Source organism: Pholcus phalangioides, unplaced genomic scaffold, assembly GCF_987345545.1.
Source record: "Pholcus phalangioides strain wild (caught in Gottingen) unplaced genomic scaffold, Ppha-v1.0 ptg000029l_1, whole genome shotgun sequence".
NCBI lineage: Eukaryota > Metazoa > Arthropoda > Arachnida > Araneae > Pholcidae > Pholcus > Pholcus phalangioides.
The window spans coordinates 1,573,189-1,596,686 of NW_028301619.1; the positions used below are offsets into that span (position 1 = coordinate 1,573,189).

Below are 23,498 nucleotides of genomic sequence, written 5' to 3' on the forward strand. Positions count from 1 at the left end.
TCAGTCCTGATCCTTCTATTTTTTCAACCGCTTAACGATGATTTATTCCTGCGATCACCTTCGCACAAAATAGTCAGTTTCCATTCAGTATAGTTCTAGTGACCGCACTGCTGACACCACTATGTAGGGTTCGTTTTCAATGAATAATTGCCATACACAATCATAAGCACTCTCTGCCACTTTTATATATAATATTTGTTTTAATCATACTTTTTCACAATAAACATTATACTATTAACACGTCCTCCTCGCTTACAGCGAGCCTTTGAAATTACCTCCTGAGTCCACAGGAGCCACTCTCTAACTAACTGAAAACGCACCAAGCTTCTTTCCTCTTCCCGTCGAAGGTCTTTCTCCCCCCACCCACGCTTTCTAATCTCATCATGCTCCTTCCCGATGGGGGAAACCTTACAAGGATATCAACTTGATCGACATCGATGAAATTGGAAGTCAAGATTTTTTATCATCACATGGTACGTTTCGGGGTAGCTAAGTCACAGCTCACATGAGAGAATTAGTATTAATTCATCATAAGAAAAATCCAGACCTGCCGAAGACACAACACAAATTTAGTAAGACATTTCGAGATATTATTTCAAGCCAAGGGCCAAATGAGATTTCGCTACATATCTTCTATATGTAAAACACTAAAGCAGTGTTTCTTAACCTTTTTTTGCCTGTGGCCTCCTTTGAACCATATTTTGTTTCTCGTGGCTCCCCTGTCTTACCTAGAGTGTTCGACCCTCATCTGGAAGCAAGATCCTTTATACGTATTGAATTGATTTTTTCAGTGAATTTATACTGAACGAAAATTTGGCCCCCCAGACCACTGGCCAAGAATTTATTGAGCTCCCCAATAGTCTGAGTTCTATTCAGGACCGTCTCAACATCATGGGCCCCCTAGGCAAAGTGATGCTGTGGTAGTCCCATACTTAGCTGGAAATAAACAGTCTGCATATTTCCTACTTATTTTCAAAATTTATTGTACTATACAACATATAAGGTGGGGTCACTTATGGACATGAGACCCCAGAGTGTGACCCCTCAGAAGAGTGGGACTGACAGAGCTGCAACCTGATCATTTTTTTTTTTCACTCTATAAATTTTATAGTGTGCGTCTGTGAACGCTACAAGAGGTGTCTGTGAAAAATCTAGCCGGTAGGGGGGCTGCAAAAAACCCCATCCTAGGGATTCTGCTCTGCAAAATGTAGGTGTGAGGCCGAGGCTGGGTCCTTGCCCTAAGACGGCCCTAGTTTTATGGGTGGTTTTTGGATTCTGTAATTGTATAGTCACTAATATAAATTCTTTATTTCTTCACACTTTAATTTTTCTTCTCCGTTCTCTGCAGCCCTCCAAACCACCTGTCATGGCCTCTTTCTTCATTTTCTTCCGTGACCCCCTTGAAATATCCCAGTACCACTAGGGTTGGCCAGAGAAGCACTGCACTAAAGCACCACTGTGCTACAACATTGCAGAGACAAGTATGAAAGACGAACGCAATCGTTCAATGAACACAATGAATACTAGCTGTATTTATACTCAACACAAATAAAATTATCTCAGTCCACTTGGATCACAGAAACACTTCATCCCAGCAAGAAAAATGTCACATAATTTACATACGCTTTCACAAATATTATCGTAACTGAAAACATCAATTGGCAACATGCCAAGTGTACTGGCAAATTTCACCCAACATGACTAACAAGGATCATCAGAAAATGAATGACGGGAACTGGAGAAACCGTGAGACACCCAGACTCTGTCGTAAGAAGCAACGTAAGCTCTTTTGCCCCCTCCCCCAGAAGGGGGAGGTCCAGGGCATCTCCGGCAAAACCATTATTTATTGATACGTCAAAGGTTACATATAGTGAAAGGAAATTAAAAATTATGTAAAAAGAAGAATCAAGTTAATCAAGTTAAAGTCAAAGTGCAACGGGCACGGATAGAGAGGGAATATTGTGGTATTTTCCAGGAATTTTTTCAACTATCTCAGAGTGGCGATGGCTTTATGTATTGCACATGCGCACCACATCATTTGCGAAGCTTTGCCATTTCATTCTTCGCTAGGCTAGCTATTCCATCGTGAAACGTCTTGATACTGCAAGAAACCCGTTCTCGTTCTATAAATAAATTGAAATTAAATGAATAAATTGAAATTAAATGAATAAATAAATTTGATTGATCGAGGATTGTTTGACACAAAGGCAGAGCACCCCATTGCTCTCGGGCAGTTCAGTACACTCTGTCCAATTCACTTTTAATCACAGTTGAAGGTCTTTAAAATATCTCTGAGACACTTGATTTAGTATTCATCCTGCTCCCCGCCTTCAAACAGTGCCACCAGCGCACTGTCAGGGGTGAAGACGCGACGATCTCCTTAACGAAGGTGCTGGTATCGAAGTTGCAGGAGCTAGAGGAGACGGGTCCCTTATCTTCCCAGAATGTTCCTCAAGGAATTTAACCATTTTTGTTATCTTTTCTCTTGATTTTTCTCGACGTAGTATGCCAAGCATCCATGGTGTGTGTAGATGGGCTGCCGCGAACGGAAGTGATAGGGTGTCGTTTCTGGACAGCATGTGGCGTAGTGCAGGGGCGTGCCAGGCTCAAGACAAGAACATTTGTCACTGGCAATCACTTTAAAGCGATGTAAGTTTGCCGGGAAAAGTCCATGACTGGTGACAAATAAGGTGAGCTCGCGTGACCAGCCCCTGCTCCTGGTATTTACTTTCTTTATAACTTCATGAGTTGATCTTCCTGATGCCTCCGCGGTATATCTCAATCCAGTTCCCACTTTGCTATCATGTCCCTCCAGAGGAGAGACTTGGCGTACGAAGCTAGATATAAGAGTTCCTCGCAAAAGTCTCTCGTATTGGTTGCTTCTTCAGCCGTCGCATCTGCTAGCTCGTTTCCCCATTGGCCGTTGTGGACTTTTACCCAGGAGATGCATATTGAAGGTTGAGATACAAGTATACTCCTGATCCTTCTGGCCATTGCGTTTTCAGAGAGTGGATTTAGAATGGCCTGGATACTCGAACGGCTATCCGATCTTATTACAGTCTGCCTCCTGTTTGTAGCTGCATCCAGTGCTGCTGTAAATATAGCGAGCATCTCAGCTTGATATACTGAATTATTTTCTTTTAGTTTAGCAGCCCATTTATCCACGATCTCCGTTCCCACGGTTTTTATACAGGCAGCTCCTGTACCTGATTCCAGTTTAGAACCATCCGTGTAATATATGACAGATTTCTCCTCAGGTGTATCATCCTCCGAAGAGTCTAGGAGTACTTGATTGGCCTGCAGAGATTCTGCAGGATGCGTAGTCCAGCCTATAGTTTTTTGCTCGAAGGCATCCGGGACTAATGTTTCCTCTAACAATGGACATGGTTTGTAAAGCTTTAGAAGACGTGTGACTCTTGCCAGGAATTCTATCTTGAGGGATAATGGCGGAAGCCCCCCAGATCACCTGAAGAGCATATGTAGGTGTAGTTCTATACGCATCAGAGATATATAGAAGGAAGGGTCTTTGTATAGAATCGAGCCGTCTGAACATCTGGACCTTCGGAGAATGCCATATTGAAGCTCCATAAGCTATCATAGGCTCAACCACTGTCAGGTAGAGGGATCTCCTCAGAGTCCGTGTCAGTCCCCATTGTGGTTCGGCAATCAGGCGCATCTTCTGAGTTTTCTGACAGCGGGAACAAGAAAGGGCCAAAGCACCTCCACCCCATATTATCGTCTCCAGATGCCATCCAGAGATGCATGCCTTTGGGGCAGCTACGATTGTCACCGAGGGAGAATGATAATTGGAGATCGAGTGTCGTCGTTGACCGTGAGAAAAATACTAGAAATTGTTACAAAAAAAAGAAAGCCAAGGATAAGTCGATTGCGATTTTAAAAAAAGTATCGAAATAAAATTTCGAGCAGATTTTTTTACTAAACTTTTTTTTTTGGGATAATTTTTTTATCATAAAAATTGTTTTTCCAAGCCAAATATGGGAAACGTACCCACACGATTTTTTTTTTGGGGGGGGGGGGCTGAGCCGGTCTTTCAAAATTATTGGAGGGGCTTGGGCACGTGGGCCAGATACAAGTTTACACCTATGAGAGGGTGGATGGTGGCTTTTACCGTTGGCAGTGCGGAAAAGTAGTAAAAAAAATACGCAAATTAAAATAAATATAGTGATTTAAAATAATTTTTTTTTAATTACTTAAAAAAAATTTCTTTCACTTTCCCATTGTACAACATGATGTATAATTTGTGTATGCGTGTATGTCCAGAAAAGAGATGCACGAGACATTTTTGTCTCAATTTTCATGGTGCATGCAACCACTGATCTCTCGTTTATTGAATCGTATTTTCTTTCATGCACAAGAATCATCGTTGAGATTTGTCTTCTGTAAATATAGAATGCTGAAATGATTATTCACATGCGTTGTGGAAGTAGTAGCGGAGTGGTTTCCTGGTGTTTTGGACGATAACTTCCTGGTGATAATTAAAACGTTGTGTATCTTTTCTTTTTATTTGAAGTCATTTATGAATTTTTTTTCACAAATTTTCCCTCACACTGCCAGAAGTCAGAAAAAATTGAAAAACAAACATCAAACCATTTTTCCTTCCTCTTTGAATCTCAATATACAGCATCTCATTTTACTAGGGTGTTTTTTTTAAATACACTTTTCTGTGTCTGGGTGTTTGTTTATTTATATTTATGTTGAGCTTTGAATTTTAATTTTTTTAATAGCGCTGGAATAAACGATTCTGTAGTCTGATTTTTTTTGCAGTGTAAACTTTAGGTAACAAAGCTACGTCATTATTGCATTTATTATTTTTTATTATATTTTACAAGTTTTATTTTCTCAGCGACTTTTTTTTGTACTTTTTAACTACATCGATGAGACTATGTTTTGTAATAAGCTTCCTTATGATTTTCAGCAGTAAATGAATTTAAAGTAATGAAAAAGTAAATGATATAGAGCAGCTTTTTCAAAGTGTGCGTCTCTGTTTCTAGAAGCATTGCCAACCTTTATGTGGGGTGTCGCTGCGAGATTGAGATATTGATTTGTGCACCTATTTATGCTTTGAAGAAGTTCTTTTATCCAGAAATAGCTATTGATCTATCCTGAGGAGCCGCTGACGAATCATGAATTAGGCAAGGGAGCCGTGATTGACAAAAGTTTGTGGACCATTGGTATAGGGAAAAGTGTTCCACTGATGACAAAACTGGATATTCAAGGTCAAGTTTATACAGATTATTTTTTTTCCACGATATTGGGAAGGTTTTACAATTTGAATGGGCATTCCAATCCTTTATGATTTAAAAAAAACGAGCATTCACAATATTGTAGGAACAAGACGAATTCACGGCGTATAAACGCAGTCTTTGAATGCCGGCCGATAGCCGCGAAAGTATCGTAATTTCCTGTATATAGCCGGAAGGGAGAAAATCTGCAGGGTAGTAAAAATCCGAAATTTGAAACTTCTGTACACGGCCCCTCATTCAGGGAAGCAACCAAATATCCCTCATCTTATTCTTCAACAACCCACGTGTATATCAATACAGTAGTGTACAAAGTAGTAAAACCAGTTTTTCAAGGCTGAATGAATGAACGCCAGAACTTTGCCACTGGACTTATCCCGTTGCCGAGATCTCTTCCAGCCCAGCTTCGTGGCAGAGTCTGGAACACTTTATTTAGTGTCAAAAAAAACAAAACAACATACAAGCTTTTTTTACAACATATTTTCCCCGGACAATGGGGTACTGTCGCGATTAACAAATTTTGTGGTGATTACAGACGAGATGGGATTAGGAGTTGGAGAAGTTTCGGGGTTTAGTTAAGATGAATGTACACATATTAGGATGGAGGTATGTTTTAAAAGCAATTGAGCCCCCCCCCCCCCCCAGCCATCTCATCTGTTATATTACACTTGCCATATTATATACACAGGATACAAAAAGAAAGAGAAATGAGAATCTTATTGTGAAATAATATATATATATATATCCATCGGAGTGAGTCATCTCGCTTAACACCTTATTGGTGAGCAAATGGGTTTAATAACTTGCGACTAGAAGCCAGCATCGGTTTTATTGGGTTGAGTTCACTCGCTCCGGTGGATTTAATGAAAATATACAAAATAGAAGTATTGTGTGGGGAAATATATACAATTAGGGAGCACCCGTGGCATCTCCCTTAGCACCTTATTCGGTGAGCAACATGAATCCGACAATATGAGTACGCACGTGTGTTGTGGACATGAAATGCATGGACAACTTGAATGGAGGAAAGAGAAATACACACATTTATATAAGTTTTTCAAGGCTGTGTGATCATAATACACTGTAAAAAGAAGGGAAAAATAAGAAAGGGAAAAAAGTTGGGAAGATTTTTCTCTCTACTTTTTTCTTAGAACTATACAAATAAATACAAATACAACGCCACAACAGGCAAACTGCCCAACGAGGTGGCTGACCCAAGAACATCGTGGATCCCTGAGCCCCTACCAACTACTGCTACACCGCACATGCACCCCCCCCCCCGCGGAAACCCCCATCGAATCGGTACATGCGGGAATGTGCGTGTACGTGTAGTGCAACCTGACGTAAAGTTTGTTTCTGTGTAATGCTTGTTATGTGTAGTGCTGTCATCTGCCCCCAGTTTTTACTAACTATGAGTGAAGTGTTATGGTTGAATGATTTACCGTTGTAGGACTGTTGCTCTCTGTGGCGAGACTTTTTAACAGGGAGATCGGCTCGCATTTGCGCCTTGAAGTTGCGAACCACAGAAAACCAATTTCAGCCGACCACCACTGTGGGGTTCGAACCCGGATCCTCGCATCACGAGTCCGGCACTATAACCACTCGACCACCACAGCGGCCAAAGGAAAGAACAAAATTTTTACATGTCCTTCTCTGAAATTCCGGGTATTTGACACATTATAACGTGTCAATGGCATCTCTGATGTATAGGAATATACTGCAACCGAAGCCAAACGTGTATAATGAATGAGTAAATGAGTAAAAGTCATATAAATGAGAGTCATATTAAGGAGTGTTCTACTGTATTATGGTTTTATGAATGTTTCTGTGTACACTGAACCCCACTATGTGAGTATACAATACTTCTGTAATGATTCCGTCACTATTGAATCTCAAATGTTTGTAAAAATTAGAGAGGTGGTGGAAGGGGAGAATGGCATGTCGTCTGTCTTTGGGGGGATGTGTTGGTGGCTTGTGAGAGATGAAGCTAGCCAATGGCCACTCTCAAGCGGGGCCATACAGTAATAACAAACCATAAAAAAATACTAATCAAGACCTGAGGTATCATATGTCAACACCTTTTTAAGAGAAACTGTATAACACAAGATGAAATTTGAGATGATTATAACCAGGAATTTCATGTTAGGAATTTGCTATTCACAAATGTGGACTTGTGTAAAATTATTTTGTTCAGATTTTTTTTTAAATTGAATATTTGTTTTTCATCTCTTGTGTTTTTTTTTGGATCTTTTTTTTTTCTTATCGTTGAAAAAGGATAGAAATCAACATCTACATTTTAACATCAGAAAAAAGAATTTTTTCTTGTTTTAATTTTCCAATCCAAAGTTTCAGTGTTTACATGTGTTTCTTTAGTGCCTGCTCAAACTAGAACAGTGTTGACAACTTAGTTATTTTCCAACTAGATCAGGCCTTTTTCTTGGCCATTTGGATTTAAAAAATACCCATCTAGCTGTTAGTTGTTTGTCCTTTTCAAAACATTTTCCTGTGTACTAGTAGTCTATTATTAAATCATGTGAAAATACAGGAATTTTCCAGGAAATACGAGACGTATGGTCATCCAAATAATGATTAAAATTAATTCCTGTTGTTTTAAGTCTGGTTTCTAGTAGTTTTCGATAAAGATATGAATCTCTTTTTTGAAAAATGTTATAATTTTTCTGCATGTGCTATACAATTTCACCTTGCAATAATTTTCTACCTCACATGTTTTTTATAGTGTTTTGAATCAATGCCAACACAATGTGTCATTATCCCCATTGTGCATAATTTTTGATTGCAGCTCGCTCTGTAAACTTCTGATAGATTTCTTGCTATGTTTTTTTCAAGTTTGTATATCACCGCCCTCCCTATTTTGCATATGTTATGCATTAGCACAGAGAGAGAGAGTTATAATTAATTAATGTGTTTAATAATTTCATTAGTTAATACTCTTAATAATTAATATATTTTTTAATCAATAATTTTATTAAAATTTGAAATTTTGCCTGTTATGTCATTTGTACAAACACACTGGAGCTTACTCTGCTTCGCAAGTGCCTTTTTTTTTTTCTCTAGTGAACCACTGGTTTAAATTTCTTATAAAATGGCCTGCTATAGACACCCATATTTATTATAGACATTATTATTTATATCTTTTCATTTTGTTGGGTCAATATATCATTCTATTTCCTTTTTTTATTTAGATTTTGTATATGTATAATGGTTACAATAGCCCTGCTGTATAGCAATTCTGAAATTGTATCAATGTAGTATGAAAACAATTTATGATAATGAGGACTGAATATTATATCTTAATTATATACACCATTGGTCTGTTGTCAACTCCAATATATACTATAGTATCAATATGCCCTGGATGGATTATGTAATCCCTTGGGCTAATGCATAAATGGTAATATATATGTTTTTGTATATTGCGTCTGTATTGTATGTGTTTTTTGTTTTTGTGTGTATTATCTATTATATGTTGTTATGTGTGTGTAATGAATTTCAAATTTCATGCTTTTACTTTTAGGTGACAATCTTCTGAGGTTGATTCGTGATGTTTTGGTGTCACCTGGAATGGAGAAAAACAATGCAGTACCACCAACACAATATGTTTTTTTCGACTTTTTGGGAATTTTTATGGTCTGGTACACAAAATATACTGCATCCATAATTAATGTGTGTGCTATCATACCAATATTAGCTGAATTCCTGATCTTTATAGACCCCAATCATAGTAAGAAAAGGAAAAATATTGTGGTTTTAACTTTTCTTAATTTTAATGCTTTATCACTTATACCACTGAAAATACAAGATGTATATAAATTATTGTAATTTATTCATTGCCTCAAATCTTTTGAAGTACAACTTAAAAAATTTTGGTAACTATATTGAGTTAAATAATTTCCACATGGTTGTCTTTTGTGGCACATAAACACATCCAAAACAAATTCGATTTCTTTCCATTTGTTTTCTAGCATTTTGGAAAATGAAATTTTGGATAGCAGTAACAATTAAACATGGTCCAGTTCATCAAGTGGGGGGAGAGTCTTATAGACAGTGTTTCTGGTATACCCCTGCTAAAAAAGTCAAGTGGTGTGATATCCAGTGATCTCTGATTGGAATTGGTCCACCTCGTTCACACCATCTGTCAGGAAAGTTCATGTCTAGAAACTTGAATGCGATTGTGCTCCAATGTGGAAGTGCACCATCTTGCTGGAATATTGCATATGGCCGATGGAATTGGGAACCGCGTACAGCTCTATCATGTGTAGGTAAGTCACCAATGTTACTGTTTGCTAAAAAAAATGGTTTATAACTCTCATATATGATAGAGCATACCAAACATTGGCCTTTGGGCTATCTCTGCGATGTGTTCATCTTCCCCCTTTTTTTTTTGTTGGACACTACCCGCTTCTTGAAATTACATTAGGTAGAATTATCTGAAAAAGTTGGTCTTTCTTGTAAATACTCCTGTTGTGTGTTGGTGATAAATTTTGTTTCAAAAACAACTACATACATTCTCTTTCTCTTGAGTACTCACCATTCTTGATTTTAATGTCATTTCCCACAAAGAAACGCTACTACAACCGTAGTGATGCTAGATGAAATTTTTTGAGTTGTGCTTTAATATTTTTATTTTAAAGCTAGCTACAAGGCAAGAAAATCTAGGCAATAAATTATGTACACCTTGTATTCAAATTATGGTATGCATAACCCTCAAACTCGAACTATGAACAGAAATGAAAAAGTACAAAGGCTATAAATATTTCAAAGTTATAAAAATAAAAAATATTATGTTCTCACAAGAATTTTTACAAATTTGCCTAAAGCTATCATGCGCATGCACATTGCTTTAAAGCAGTGTTTTCAAAAGTGGGCAATGTCACTGGGTGATGGAACAGCCCAGTGGTAAATGGTAGAAGCAGGGTTGGGGTTTTGAACAAAACACACGGGATAAACTGTCCAAAACCTCAAAGTTTCAAAATTTTGTGTGGAACCTATAGATTTTTTTCCATGATGCTAACATATTAAAAAAATACTAGCAGAAAATAAAACTAACAAAATTAAAAATCTTTCAAAAAGTGTTATTTGGTTTGTTTGTTTTTTAAGTTAATTGTTTGACCAAATTGATGGTTTTAAGCTGGAAATCTGATGGTAAATTAATATCACTCATATAACTGTTTAAATAAATTCTGTTTTCAATTTCTTAGTTTGTTATACATGTTATTTTTTCTACTTCACATTTTATTTTTCATATACGAATTAGGTACTGTATTTAGCACAGTGCTTGTCCAAAACACCACAGAATCTGTCTGAACACTTTTCTTTAGAAAAGATGCATTATAAATAAGGTACAGAATATGCGTAGTTACAGTTACAATCATTGCGCTATTGTGAAACTCCACATAAATATTTTTATTAGATAATATTATAATGATGTAAATGAATATCAATGGTGTGGTGTTTATTTAATGCAGATTGTTCTATTTTGACTTTTTAACACTAGAAGGGCCAGACAATACATTATACCTAAAAGGGCTGCTGCTTCCTTTTAGTGCAATATATACTTAATCACACTATTTTTTTGCAATAAAAAAATAATAAGCATTATCCCACATAGTAAATTTGTTAATTTTGAAGAAATTTGAGTTTTCTTAAACATACAGGGTGTCCATAAAATGACTTTCCAACTATAAATATGAAAAGTTAGAAGACAACAGTAGACAAGATTTACCATGAAAAAAAAATAAACATTGCATTTACATCACACCATACATTGTTTCATGTTGATTATGTACACCTTTTTATATGTATATCGCTGTCTTTTTTGTTCACTTTATTTAGCTGTTCGCACACGCTATGGATAACATACTATTATGCCCCTAAATTTGCACTATCAAGGAAAAACTAGGAGCACCATTAAAATTCCATACTACAAATTAACTTATAAAGAATATACAATTATATTAAAAAAAATACACATCTTTATCAGTATTATTTTATTGAGACCAGTCACTTCCGAAATCACAGCATCACCTCGGGTAAATACAGCACGAAACCATTATTTTTGTGGTCAGAGTTTGCATCGTAAATCTCTTTAGCTTTAAATTTAATTTCCGAAATATCATTTAGTACAGTAAAAATATCATTATTTTATTTCAATACATCCTTTTTCTAAGAGCCACACGTGCCTACACAGTGAATGAGCCTATGCTTCTTAGAAAGCTTTCAAAGCAGATGGCGGCATGAAGAGGTGTAAAATGTCAAACTAAAACAAAAGCAGCTTGCCAGGTGAATGACCAGAAAAAAAGAAAAAAGATTCCTCAAATTTGATAACAGGCTATAGCTAAATAATATAGTGTTTTAGTTGTGTATGCATACTGTCCCTGCCAATAGATATTTTAGATTACCCAGTAACACGATGCAAAACAAATAGCATTATTTCATTTATTTTTTCCTATTGATATGTTACTCCTGAATATATGTAGTGTTGTGTGTGTGCCATCAGAGAATGATAGGGAATAAACCTAAAAGGAAAAGTTTACATTAATGCCCACCACAAGGAGAAAACATATACAATTTACAACATTTGCTATTCTAGGTATAAACGTTGATATCTCCAGAGCAAAACCTTCAATGTTTTCATATATTTGTACATATAGACACAAGTACAGAAATAATGAAAAGTCACCAAAAAATAGAGTAAGTTAAATACTGTCAAGATTATAGCATTTTCAAAATAAAAAACCATCAAAATGACTGCTCCGGCCATTCTAGAGTTGAATAGTTTTTTTTTTAATTTTTAATTAAACTTTCTCTTCTAAATTTTCAATTTTGAGTTTAAAAACTAATTTTAAATAAAGAAAAATATCTGAACAAAATGAGGCCACGGAACACAATTTCACAAACACAGATTGTGCCTGTATGATGATAAAAGACTTCAAGACCCAAAATTGTTGTTAAATTTAAATTGTTGCTCTTATGAGGCTAGAAGCTAGTATTTTACTGAATAAATTCAATCTATATACAGGATGATTCAGTAAAGATGGGAAGAACTTTAAGAGGTGATAGTACGCGCCAACACAATCAATTGTCATCAAAGAATGCATCACCCTATATACAATCCTGTCACATGGTGGATAGCAGTTCAAAAACACTGGAAGAAGAAGGCTTATCAAAAGACTGTCCTTAACACATTGTATTTTTATTTTTGCGTCCTGCAAGTTACGCATCAATCGAAAGAATATTTTCAAATTTTGTTATCTTAGAATGCATGGTCTAACATGAAGCACAAATGCGCTAGTGCTTTTCAAAATAGCCGCTCCACAAACATTAAAACGGCATTGTTGTTGAAATTTATCAGGAGAGAAAGAACACCTGCATGCAAATGTAACCTTGGTACAGATAGGGCAACTGAGCTTGATTATTATATAAGTTTAATTTCATTCTGTAGATTTCATACATGATTTTTTCTAATTTTCATGTGGGAAATTTTTATCTACTTCTTGTATCTTTCATGTTTCAATAAATCTGTTATTTAAAATCAAGACAGTTCAGTTTTAAAGTGCAATCCCATAGGTTGTACAACTCTTTACACATGCTGTTTTGAATTTCAAAATTTTATTATATTTAATGTAACTAATAATATAATATAATTTATATACTATATATATGTATAAAGTTAATTATTTGATTGTAAAAGTGACTTCATCGCGAACTGTAAAGTTTTTCATTTATAGTTATAAATAGGAGATTTTAGGCAGTACAGTAAAAATCACTGTATTTACTGTGGTTTTTACCATACTGTCCAAAACCTTGTCAACCCTGGGTAGAAGCAATAGAAACAACATGGAATCTTGATTTTTTTTTTTTTGAGAAGTAGGAGGCAGTTACAAATAAGTTTATAAGACTGCTTTAGAATAGGGTTTTCAAATTCCAGACATTCTGGAGCTATCGGGAACGGGAAATCGTATTTCCTGAGAATTCTGGAAATCACTTATTTATACAGTGGAACTCCATTTATACAACTAATTTATAATACTTTCTCATTCATATGATGTTTAGGTTTCCTTTAATTCTGTGGTGTTTGGTCAGAACATGATAACTCCAAAAAATGACTTTTTGATCTAAAAGTACTACTCTATATAAAAAAAGTTCCTCTTTCGTTTGGTCTATTCATGATATCACCAACAGTATCACAGCCTTCTCTATACCAGTGATCTGACCCTGCTATCTGCCAACTTTTTGTATTCGATTTGGTCAGAACGTGACATGCACTTGTCATGCACTGACAAAACCATTTTCTATATAGTATTATCCGAGTGAAGACAATAATAGGGAGTTATCATGTTTGAACCTTATAAAATATAAGTTGAAAACCTTTGTTCGATATATTGATCCAGTGCTACCAAAATTCAAATGAAAATAATTTGTGGCAACATTGACACACACTCACTTGCATTAAATTTATAAAGTTTAATGCCAATGTCGCCAGAATTGGTGTTGCTTAAGTCCATGTTTTCTTTGTGTGCTCCGCACGAGCGTACTCATGTTTAAATAAACTGTTTTGGATTATTTTTAAACCGTGCATTCTTAAATAGTGGCAGGTTTGTCGATCATAACAGTGGTTTTTAGTGATAAATGTTCTAGTCGGTTCAACATTAACAATGAGTTTCCTTTCTCTTGGTAAAACAATGGTAGTAGCTGCATTGAAAGAAAACAAAGCAACAATCAGTAAGTTTCCATTTTCTTTCATTACTAATATTAAAAATAACAAAACAGAATCGCATTCCTTTTTCATATTAAAGATTACACATTTCTAAGTGTATAAATAGGTTAACATTCTGTTCTCAGTTAATAAGAAATAATGTTAAAAACCAAATTAATTACTACTAATAGTAATAATTATTATTATTATTATGTAATAATAATTTTAGACCAGTACTTTATTATTCTAATAGGCCTATAACATTAGAAACAGGAGAATGCTGTATTATTTATTTACTTTTTATTTTCTAGGAGTCTAGACAAAAACAGTTCCTGCAAAATGAAAAACAGGGAGAAGTAAATAGAGCTGTTCCCTTTTATTCAAACACAAGTAATGCAAAAATCCTTCTGACATTGTTCTTGGATTCAGATGGTAAAGTAAGTGACGATAATGACATAACATGTCAACCAAGTGCTGGTGATACCTCTGAAGACGATTTTGAAATAATTAAAAATTTCAAGAAGACTCAAAAAGCCAGTAATGTATTGTCACAAGCTTATGATACTGAGAATAGAGTCTGTTCTATCACAACTCAAGAGACCATGACAGAAATAGAGGGTGACGGAATTAACTACCTCTGAGAAACAAAAGAAAGGGTTTGGACCAATGCGAAGAAAGTTGAGACAAGAGCGCAGAAGATGATTGGTTACAGAAGAATTTACTACATCTGCTGGCAAGGTCCATCCAGCAAGGCCTATGAGAGAATTGAGAGAATTAGAAGGGTTCAAAAACAAATGGAAAGATAAAATTAATTTAAACATAAGAGAAGGAATTTATGCAGAATACAGGAAACTCTTTTCTCGATATGAGCAAAGAAGCTATATTGGAGGCCTTCTAGAAATAAAGATGAAATCAAGAGTAAAGACAGGTAACACATCCAAAAGGGAAATCACAGTTCAGTATAATATAGAAGGAAATGGGTCCAGAATTGGAGTATGTGTATAAGAAATGTTTTCTTGCAGTAATTAGGGTTGAAAAAAGGTTTTCTGAATGAGTTAGTGAAACAGAAGAAGACATCTTTCAGTGGAATCATACTTAATGATCAGCGTGGGAACCATCTCCCTGCTATTAAACGTTCTGAAGCAGATATCACTTATGTGCGTCAGCATATCTTGAGTTTCCTGGCTTATTGAGTCACTATTTTTGACGACACTCATCTAAACTCTACCTTGGCAATTATCTCAATTTTGAGAAAATGTATGATTTGTACAAGAACAAATTGGAAACTGAAGGCAAATCACCTCTAGTTAGCAAATCAGTTTATAGTAAGGTATTTTTGGAATGTAACCTCAAATTTACGAAACCTCATATTGACACATGCAGAAAGTGTGATAGCCTTCACATACAAATCAAAGCATCACCTGAAGAAAATAAACAAAAATATGAAAAGGAACTTATTGATCATCGAGAAAAGGCAAACTTCTATTATGAATATAAACGTCTTGACAAAGGAAATGCAATAAAATCTGAAGGAAAAGTAGTAGTAGCCATGTGTGATCTGCAACAATGTCTGCCAACTCCAGACCTATAACATCAAGTATTTGATTTTATAAGAGGAAGCTGTGGACATACAATTTCACAGTCCAGAACTGTACTGCAAGAAAAACCTACTGTTACATGCGGCATGAGGGTGTCGCGCAACGTAGGGTAAATGAGATTGCTTCATGTTTGATGAAATTTCTGATGGATCTCTCAGATTTAGTTCAGTGTGTTACCATCTATTCTGACATGTGCTCAGGTCATAACAGAAATATGTTTGTTCCTGTGATGTATAACATGGTTCTGCAGAGGAAAGAGAAGTTAAAAGAAATCCATCACAAATACTTAATTCCAGGTCATACACACCTTGAATGCGATTCAGATCATGCAAACATCGAAAGGGCCAGGAAACGCTGCGATGGTACACTACGTGTTCCTCAAGATTGGGTGATGCCTTTCAGAATGTCAGCAAAGCATTTTGTAGTGATCCAAATGAAACACAATAATTTCTGGTTGCATGTCACCAAGAATTTTGGGGAATTCCAATTTAAATGCTCACTAAAGGATGAGGAACTTTTCAGAAATTGCGGTATTAAGAGAAGAGGACGACTGTCTGCAAATAATTTATGTTTGCCTATTGCATATGAGGAACCAGTAAAAATTCAAAAGAAGTTCGAACGACATTCTTTCTTTGTTGGAATTTGTTGATCCTGTATACCAGCGGTTCTCAACCTTTTTTTCACTTTCGGAGCCCTATACAGTATGGCAGAGTCCTGTGTGACTCAGAGCCCTTTTTTGTACATAATTTTTATGGCAGAACCTTGTAGGCCTCTTATTTATTTATCTATCAAATTTACTGATTTATAGTGTTAGTGTTTTGAGATAGTTAGCTAATTCTAATAAGTATAAATTGTACTTCGTAGCTTAATACTTTTTTTAGAGGGGTTGTATTCTTTATATACATATTTATTTTATTCTTCGTGATTTAGTGCTGAGCATTCTACTTTACGTAATTTTTTCGTATAATCTCTTACGTATATTTTGCATAGTAATGTATTTTACATTATTTTAATTTCCAGTTAACGTTTCTCATTTTCGTATTGTTAAGTATTATTATTATTATCTAGCTTTAGCAATAGTGTTAGTATGCCTCGACCTCGACTAGTGTTGTGTAGAGCTTGCGACGGGAGGTTTCCCTGGTCTAGGGGTATAGTAGCTGATAGTTTCAATTGTAAAGGGTGCTTGGATAGAAAAAGGCTGGAACACGAGGTCGAAGCTTTACGGGAAAAAGTTAGGGTGCTAGAGAGTCCGGTTATAACGGACCCTCTGGTCGTCGAGCCACCTGTTGATGAAGAAGCAATCTCCACGAACAACGACATTTTAGAGGGCGAATGGGTGGTCGTGGATGAGGTAGAGGGGGATAGTGATAGGGGTTTAATCATCGGCGATTCTATGGTTAGGGAACTTGGGAACCGAGTGTGTAGGGATTTTCGGGGTTTCGAGCGCTGTTGTCTTCCTGGGGGGAAGATTGGCAACGTTCGAGACGTTTTTCATCGCCGAAAGTTGCCCTTGCGGGTGATTCTGTGGGTGGGAACAAATCAGGTAGGAGCGAATATTAGTGAGTCTCTGTCAGAATACCGGGATTTACTATTATCCGCTAGGGAGGGGGGTTCAGATGTGGCAGTGATTCCAGTGCTGCCAAGGGGTAGTAGGGGATATAGGAGTAGGATCCACCAATTCAATATAGGCCTGAAGGACATTTGCTCCTCACTTGCGGTCACGTTCTTGGAGCTTCCCGCATTTACCGATAGGTGGCTTCATTCGGATGGGATCCATCTAAATAAGAGAGGGGTCTGGGAGGTTTACGATAGTCTTAGGTCAGGTTTTTTACTCCCAGACCACGTAGTCGGGAATGCGGGTTAGTTAATGATAATCACAACAGTACTGACGGGGAATTACCCACCTCTGACTTGGATGGCTTCTCGATTGACAACAAACCACCGGGCAAATTAAAATGTGTGTTAATAAATGCCAGGAGCTTGGGTAACAAGAAAGATTTTTTAGAAACTATGATAGTTGTGGAGGACTTGGATCTTATAGCCATTACAGAATCTTGGGCAAGCGATGGGGATGAATCTTTCTTACACATCTCCGGATACGATACTTTTTTGAGAAATAGATCTGATAGGAAAGGGGGTGGAGTGTTGATATACGTGAAATCCTGTTTGAAGGCTAGAGAGTGTAACGTGCAGAGAAGTGATATTGAAACCATATGGGTTGAACTTGAGAACAAAAGACGTCATAAGCTTATTGTTGGGGTTTGTTACAATCCACCGAATAGGGATCAAAACTATATCGCCAAAATGCACGATGAAATTTCCTACATGTGTAAGCGAAAGAGGGTTCTCATACTAGGGGATTTCAATTACCCGGGTATTGATTGGGAGAACCTTTCATCTGGAAATCAGTATGAAAGAGACTTTCTTAAGTTGGTGCTCGAAAATTTTTTGTATCAGCATGTATCAGAAGCCACTAGGGGTACTGCTATTTTGGATTTAGTTCTTACTAGTTCTGAGGATCTAGTTGAACATGTTTCGGTGGGGGAAGAGTTTTCTTCCAGTGATCATCGTATCGTCAGATTTCTCTGTAACTTTTCCTCGGGTAAGGTTGATAACAAAAGACTGGTTCCTTGTTTTCGGAGAACTAACTTTGATGTTTTGCGAAGAAGGTTAGCGGAAGTTTTCAAAGACCGGTTGGAATCAGTAGGGGTGGTAAGTCAATGGGAAGAATTTAGTACGAAGCTGTCCTCTGTTTTGCACGACGTCATACCCTTTGTTCGAAAAAAGCGTGTTTGTACATCACACCCTCTATGGTTCACGGATAGCGTGCGGAACCTTTATCTTGAAAAGAAAAGAGCATTCAGAGACTATAAAAGTGGACGAGGTGACCTATCATTGCTTACTGATAAAAGAAGACTGTTGAAGAAAGCGATAAGGGATAGTAAAAAGGAAGTTGAATCTAGGTTGGTCGATAACATTGGCTCTGACCCAAAATCATTTTTTCGATACGTCAATAATAGATGTAAGGGGACAGTTGGCCCCCTCTCGATAGCACGCTCTAAGTTAGAGAGCAATGTAGGCATGTGTAGGGCTTCCAATGATTTTTTCGCGTCGGTTTTTAATGGAGATAATGATATTCGATATACGGGTGTTGCATGGGGTAATAAAACCCTCAACGATATTCAAGTAGAAGACTTTGAGGTCCTAAATCTTCTAAGAAATGTATGGGCAAGCAAAGCACCAGATGATAGATGATATCTATCGCAGGGTCCTCAGTGAATGTGCTAATGAATTGTGTTGGGGCCAGTCGCACAGATATACAGGAGTAGTGTTGCTGAGGGTATCGTCCCGAGAGATTGGAAACTGGCTAACGTTGTTCCGATATTTAAGAAGGGTAGTAGAGAAGTGGTGTCTAATTATCGTCCAGTGAGTTTGACGAGCTCCCTCTCGAAAATTTTGGAAATTATCATCAAAAGGCAGTTTGTGAAGTGGATAGACGAGAATAATGTATTGTCGGATAATCAGCATGGGTTCAGGAAGGGAAAGTCATGTGTAACTAACCTCCTTTGCTTCTATGATTACGTGACTAAGGCTTTGGGTAAGAGCAAAAATGTCGACGTTGTTTACCTTGATTTCCAGAAGGCATTCGATCGGGTCCAACATGGCAAACTCTTGAAGCGTTTACACGAGATTGGAATAGGGGGCAACTTGCTGAATTGGATAGAATCGTGGTTAAGAGATAGGTCGCAACGAGTTATGGTGAACGGGGAATTCTCTGGTTGGACAGACGTCACAAGTGGAGTTCCTCAGGGAAGTGTCCTTGGCCCCATACTTTTTTCACTTTTTATCGATAAACTCGATCAGGGTATCGATGGAATTACTAGCAAATTCGCAGATGATGTGAAGCTAATGGGGGTAATCGGGAATGAAAGCGATAGGGAGTTGCTCCAGACCAACTTAAACAAGATTGCAGCATGGGCAAATGAATGGAGCATGACGTTTAGCGTAGATAAGTGCATGGTCGCTCATTTTGGTTCGAACAACCCACGGTTCTCTTACGAGTTGAATGGTGTCACTATCCCGGATGCAACTAGAGTCACCGATTTGGGAATTCTCATTGACGAGCGACTTAAGTTTTCTGAACATTGTTCAGCGGTTGTCAAAAAATCGAATAGAATGCTTGGTCTCATTTTCAAAAAGGTCTCTTCGCGTTCTCCTAAAGTCATTCTTCCGCTTTTTCGAGGCTTAGTTCGTCCTGGACTGGAGTATGCTGTAAGGTTTTGGAGACCATACCTACAGAGGGACATAGACTTGGTTGAAGGGGTGCAGAGAAGAGCTACGCGTGTCCTTATTGGCACACAGGGCTTGAGTTATGAAGAAAGACTTCATTTTTTGAATATGTTTACATTGGATGAACGCAGGTGTCGAGGAGATATGATCGAAGTGTTCAAAATTTTCAATGGGATGGATAGGATGGACCATGAACTTTTAGTACACCGCCAATCGACTGCTTTTACAAGGGGACACCAGTATCGATTGGTGAGGGACAATGCAAGGTTATGGTGTCGCAGGGAATTTTTCTCCAATAGGGTTGTTAATAAATGGAATAGCTTACCCCCGGAGGTAGTAAATTGTAACACAATTGACACGTTTAAAAAGAAATACGATAAACATGTTGGGGTAAATCGAGAAGCTATCCATTCTTAGAATAAGACAACCATAAGTATTCTTTATGGGCATTGTATAATATTTTATCATGTGTATATATTGTTTGTAATTTGTGTTAATTGCATTTTTAATTGGGTTGCTGTATTTTTGAAACATATGACAACCATATTTTTATGGGCATCTTTTTATCAGCCACCTCGCTGGGCATTTTGCCTGTTGTGGCGTTGTATTTGTATTTGTATATTGTTTTCCTCGAGTCGGCACTGAGCCCTTAGGGCTCCGTGGAGCACCGTTTGAGAACCCCTGCTCTATACCATACATTCTACCAAAAACTTCATTTGTCTGAGATGCCTCTGCTTACGTTAGTGACAGCAAAGAAGAATCTACATGATAAAGCAAATTACTTGTTATTTAGGAGGAAAGTGAGAAATTTAAAAAGTTTTGGCATAATAACCCTTTCTTAGAGGGATAAACGTAATTTAAATTTGGAATGTGTGTTGATGACTGGTCTTACTTTGATATCTAATGTTTATTTGTTAGTTGTTAATATTGTATTATTTAGTAATATAATAAGTTTATTTGTTAATATATTGTGACTTAGAACAAAGATTGAAAATAGCAATTCTTGGAGTTATGTTCTGACCACATCACAGCATTTGGTCAGAACATGATATATCCATTTCTTGCTAATTACAACTAATTAGAAGTGTGATAAATGCACAGATACGAGCATATGGCTAAACAACATGCTAATGCATGATATTTTCATTTGCAATGATGCAGTCAATAGATTTTTAGAAATCGTGTTTCAAACTCAAGTAAAATGTCAAAAATATTCTTCAAATGCCTTTAAAAATTTCATTCACAGATTACTTTTTGCAAAAACTCAGCTCTAAAGAGGGCGTAACTTCGGTTGTGCAGGTCACAAATAAAAGGCCTGGTTTAGAATCACAAAAAATGGGGCTTTCATCAAAAATAAAAGAAAAAAAAATAGACATTTTCTTACAAAATGAGGTTTTAAATGTAGTCTACCTTAATCAACTTCCATTGATTTGAAATGTTTTTTCAAGGTTTGTAATTTAAAATTTCTTTGGGAGAGAATTTTCTCTAATTTTCATAGTTTTTTTATCAAATGACATTTTAAATTTTTTTATTTTGAATATTCTAAATCTGTATAGCGGAGGTAAAGGGCACTATGTCCATTTTCTTCAATTTTGGGGTAACGCTATTAATTTGCAGTGCTTTCGTTACACTGCACATAGGTATAGGGACACTAAATTTTCAATAAATAACAGATATATTAAAATAAACAGGCTCCATAGAGAGACACTGTATTAAAAAAATCTTTAAATTACTTTTTTTTTTTTAATTTCACAAATACAAACATATAATACACAAATTCAGACATGTGTTACACGAATACAAGTATGTAGTACACAAATCTAGAAATGTGTTACACAAATACAAATATATAATACACAAAAAAAAAAAAAATGGATGCACACATGTTACAAACAAACACTTTGCAGCCTCAAGGGACTGAAAAGTCCTTCCAGCAGGCCTAAAGGAATAAGCTATAGAATATTTTTTCTTTCTCTTGCAACAGCATTATTATATCTATTAGATATGTGTTCACAAATGTATTTTTGCTTATCTGTACATATCTGAATAATGTCCACAATTAAGTTGTTTTTCGTGAACCTCAATATAATACAACCATCGTACACCACCTCTCTTATTTATTATTATACTCTTTTGCTCTTTCAATACTTTCATCTAAATGGTTTCGTAATCTATGCGTCTGACGAAGTTAAAAATCTCATGATTTATGTTTTTATTATTATTAAATTGATTTTCAGTGTGAAAAATGTTTAATATCTTAGGGGCAATGAAGGAAAATCTCTTTCTATATAATATTTTATATGGTTTTGGTACTTTATAAACTCGATTGTAGTTCTATTTTTTTTAAATGTTGTTCTTTTGTAGTTCTATTTTGATTTTTCGTTAAGTAATTTTCATTTAATCGTGAAAATTTGATAACTCTGTACAAAAAGTTGTCTGAAAGTTAGAGTATGGCATTGTATTTTAGAACTATTGATTAATATTTGAGATCTTACTCTGTTATATATATTATCTAATTTCCGAATATTCTCGTAATATGCTCCTCCCCAAGCACTGATTGCATAATTGACAATTGAATATATCCATGCATAGAATAAATCTTTCAAAAAATGTTCATCAATCAAGTTTTTCATTTTGTAAATGATCACTGCATAACAGAACCCTGAGGTACCCCCTTTTTCACTTCTTGAAAAGTACTAACTTCTTTTTGAATAACAACTGCTTGTTTCCTGTTGCAATAGTATGATTTAAACGATTCAAGTATGTTTCCTCTCACTCCTATTTCAAATAGTTTATTTGTCAAAATGTCCAAATCCACAAAAGTATCGCCATTTCTGTATTTTTATTTTTTTGAAATCCATATTGGTTAGTTGAGAATATTTTTGTCTATTTAGGAAATCAAGTAGTTGGTTTTTTATACATTTTTCAATTATTTTTGAGAAGACAGGAAAGTATTGATATTGGTCTGTAATTTGTCAAATCATTACTATCTCCTGCTTTATATATGGGATGGATTAGAGAGTATTTCAAATCATGGTAGAATATTCCATTCAATACAGAATGATCAATTAAATTTTTTATTGTAATTAAGTGGTATTTTGCAATTATTTTAATCATTTTAGGGGTCAATCCATCATAACCACTTGCTTTATTTTCCTTTAAATCTCTTATAACATGTTTTAACTGTTCTTGATCTATATCAGTATAAAACATGGAATTGATTGAATTGCTAGTAGCATTATTTTGTTCCAAACAATGGGTACAAAAATTATTTTGTTCATTAGTATTTAAATTCCTCGTAATAAAGTCATTATTGAATTTAATGGCCAAATCCATTGGATCTTGAAAGTTTGGAACTACGTTGTGTTCAATATTTTTGTTTAAAATATTTTCATTTATGTATTTCCATTGCCTGCGTTTATCTTTTCCAATTTCTTTAAAGTTGTTTTTAATATACTCTTGTTTAATTTTTTTATATGTTTTTTTCAAATTTGTTTCATATTCCTTGTATTCCAATTTGTACGAGACCATTTGAGGATTCTTTTTGTATTTTTTGTAGAGTTTTTCTACTCTACTTTATAAATTATAAATTTATTCTTTTTAATATATACAAATACAACGCCACAACAGGCA

At 35.9% G+C, this 23,498-nt stretch overlaps 1 protein-coding gene across 3 annotated transcripts in view; it reads left to right on the forward strand.

Moving 5' to 3' along the window:
• The window catches only part of LOC149067563 (endoplasmic reticulum metallopeptidase 1-like), a 226,376-nt gene that overhangs the window by 58,318 nt on the left and 144,560 nt on the right, over positions 1–23,498 (forward strand). For all 3 annotated transcript variants that reach the window (XR_016195341.1, XM_089252576.1, XM_089252577.1), the window contains exon 6: positions 8,797–9,003. Coding sequence is in view for 2 of the 3 variants with exons in the window: in XM_089252576.1 (XP_089108702.1) it covers positions 8,797–9,003 (207 nt within the window). In the remaining variant the exon portion in view is untranslated. The remainder of the gene's footprint in view (positions 1–8,796; positions 9,004–23,498) is intronic.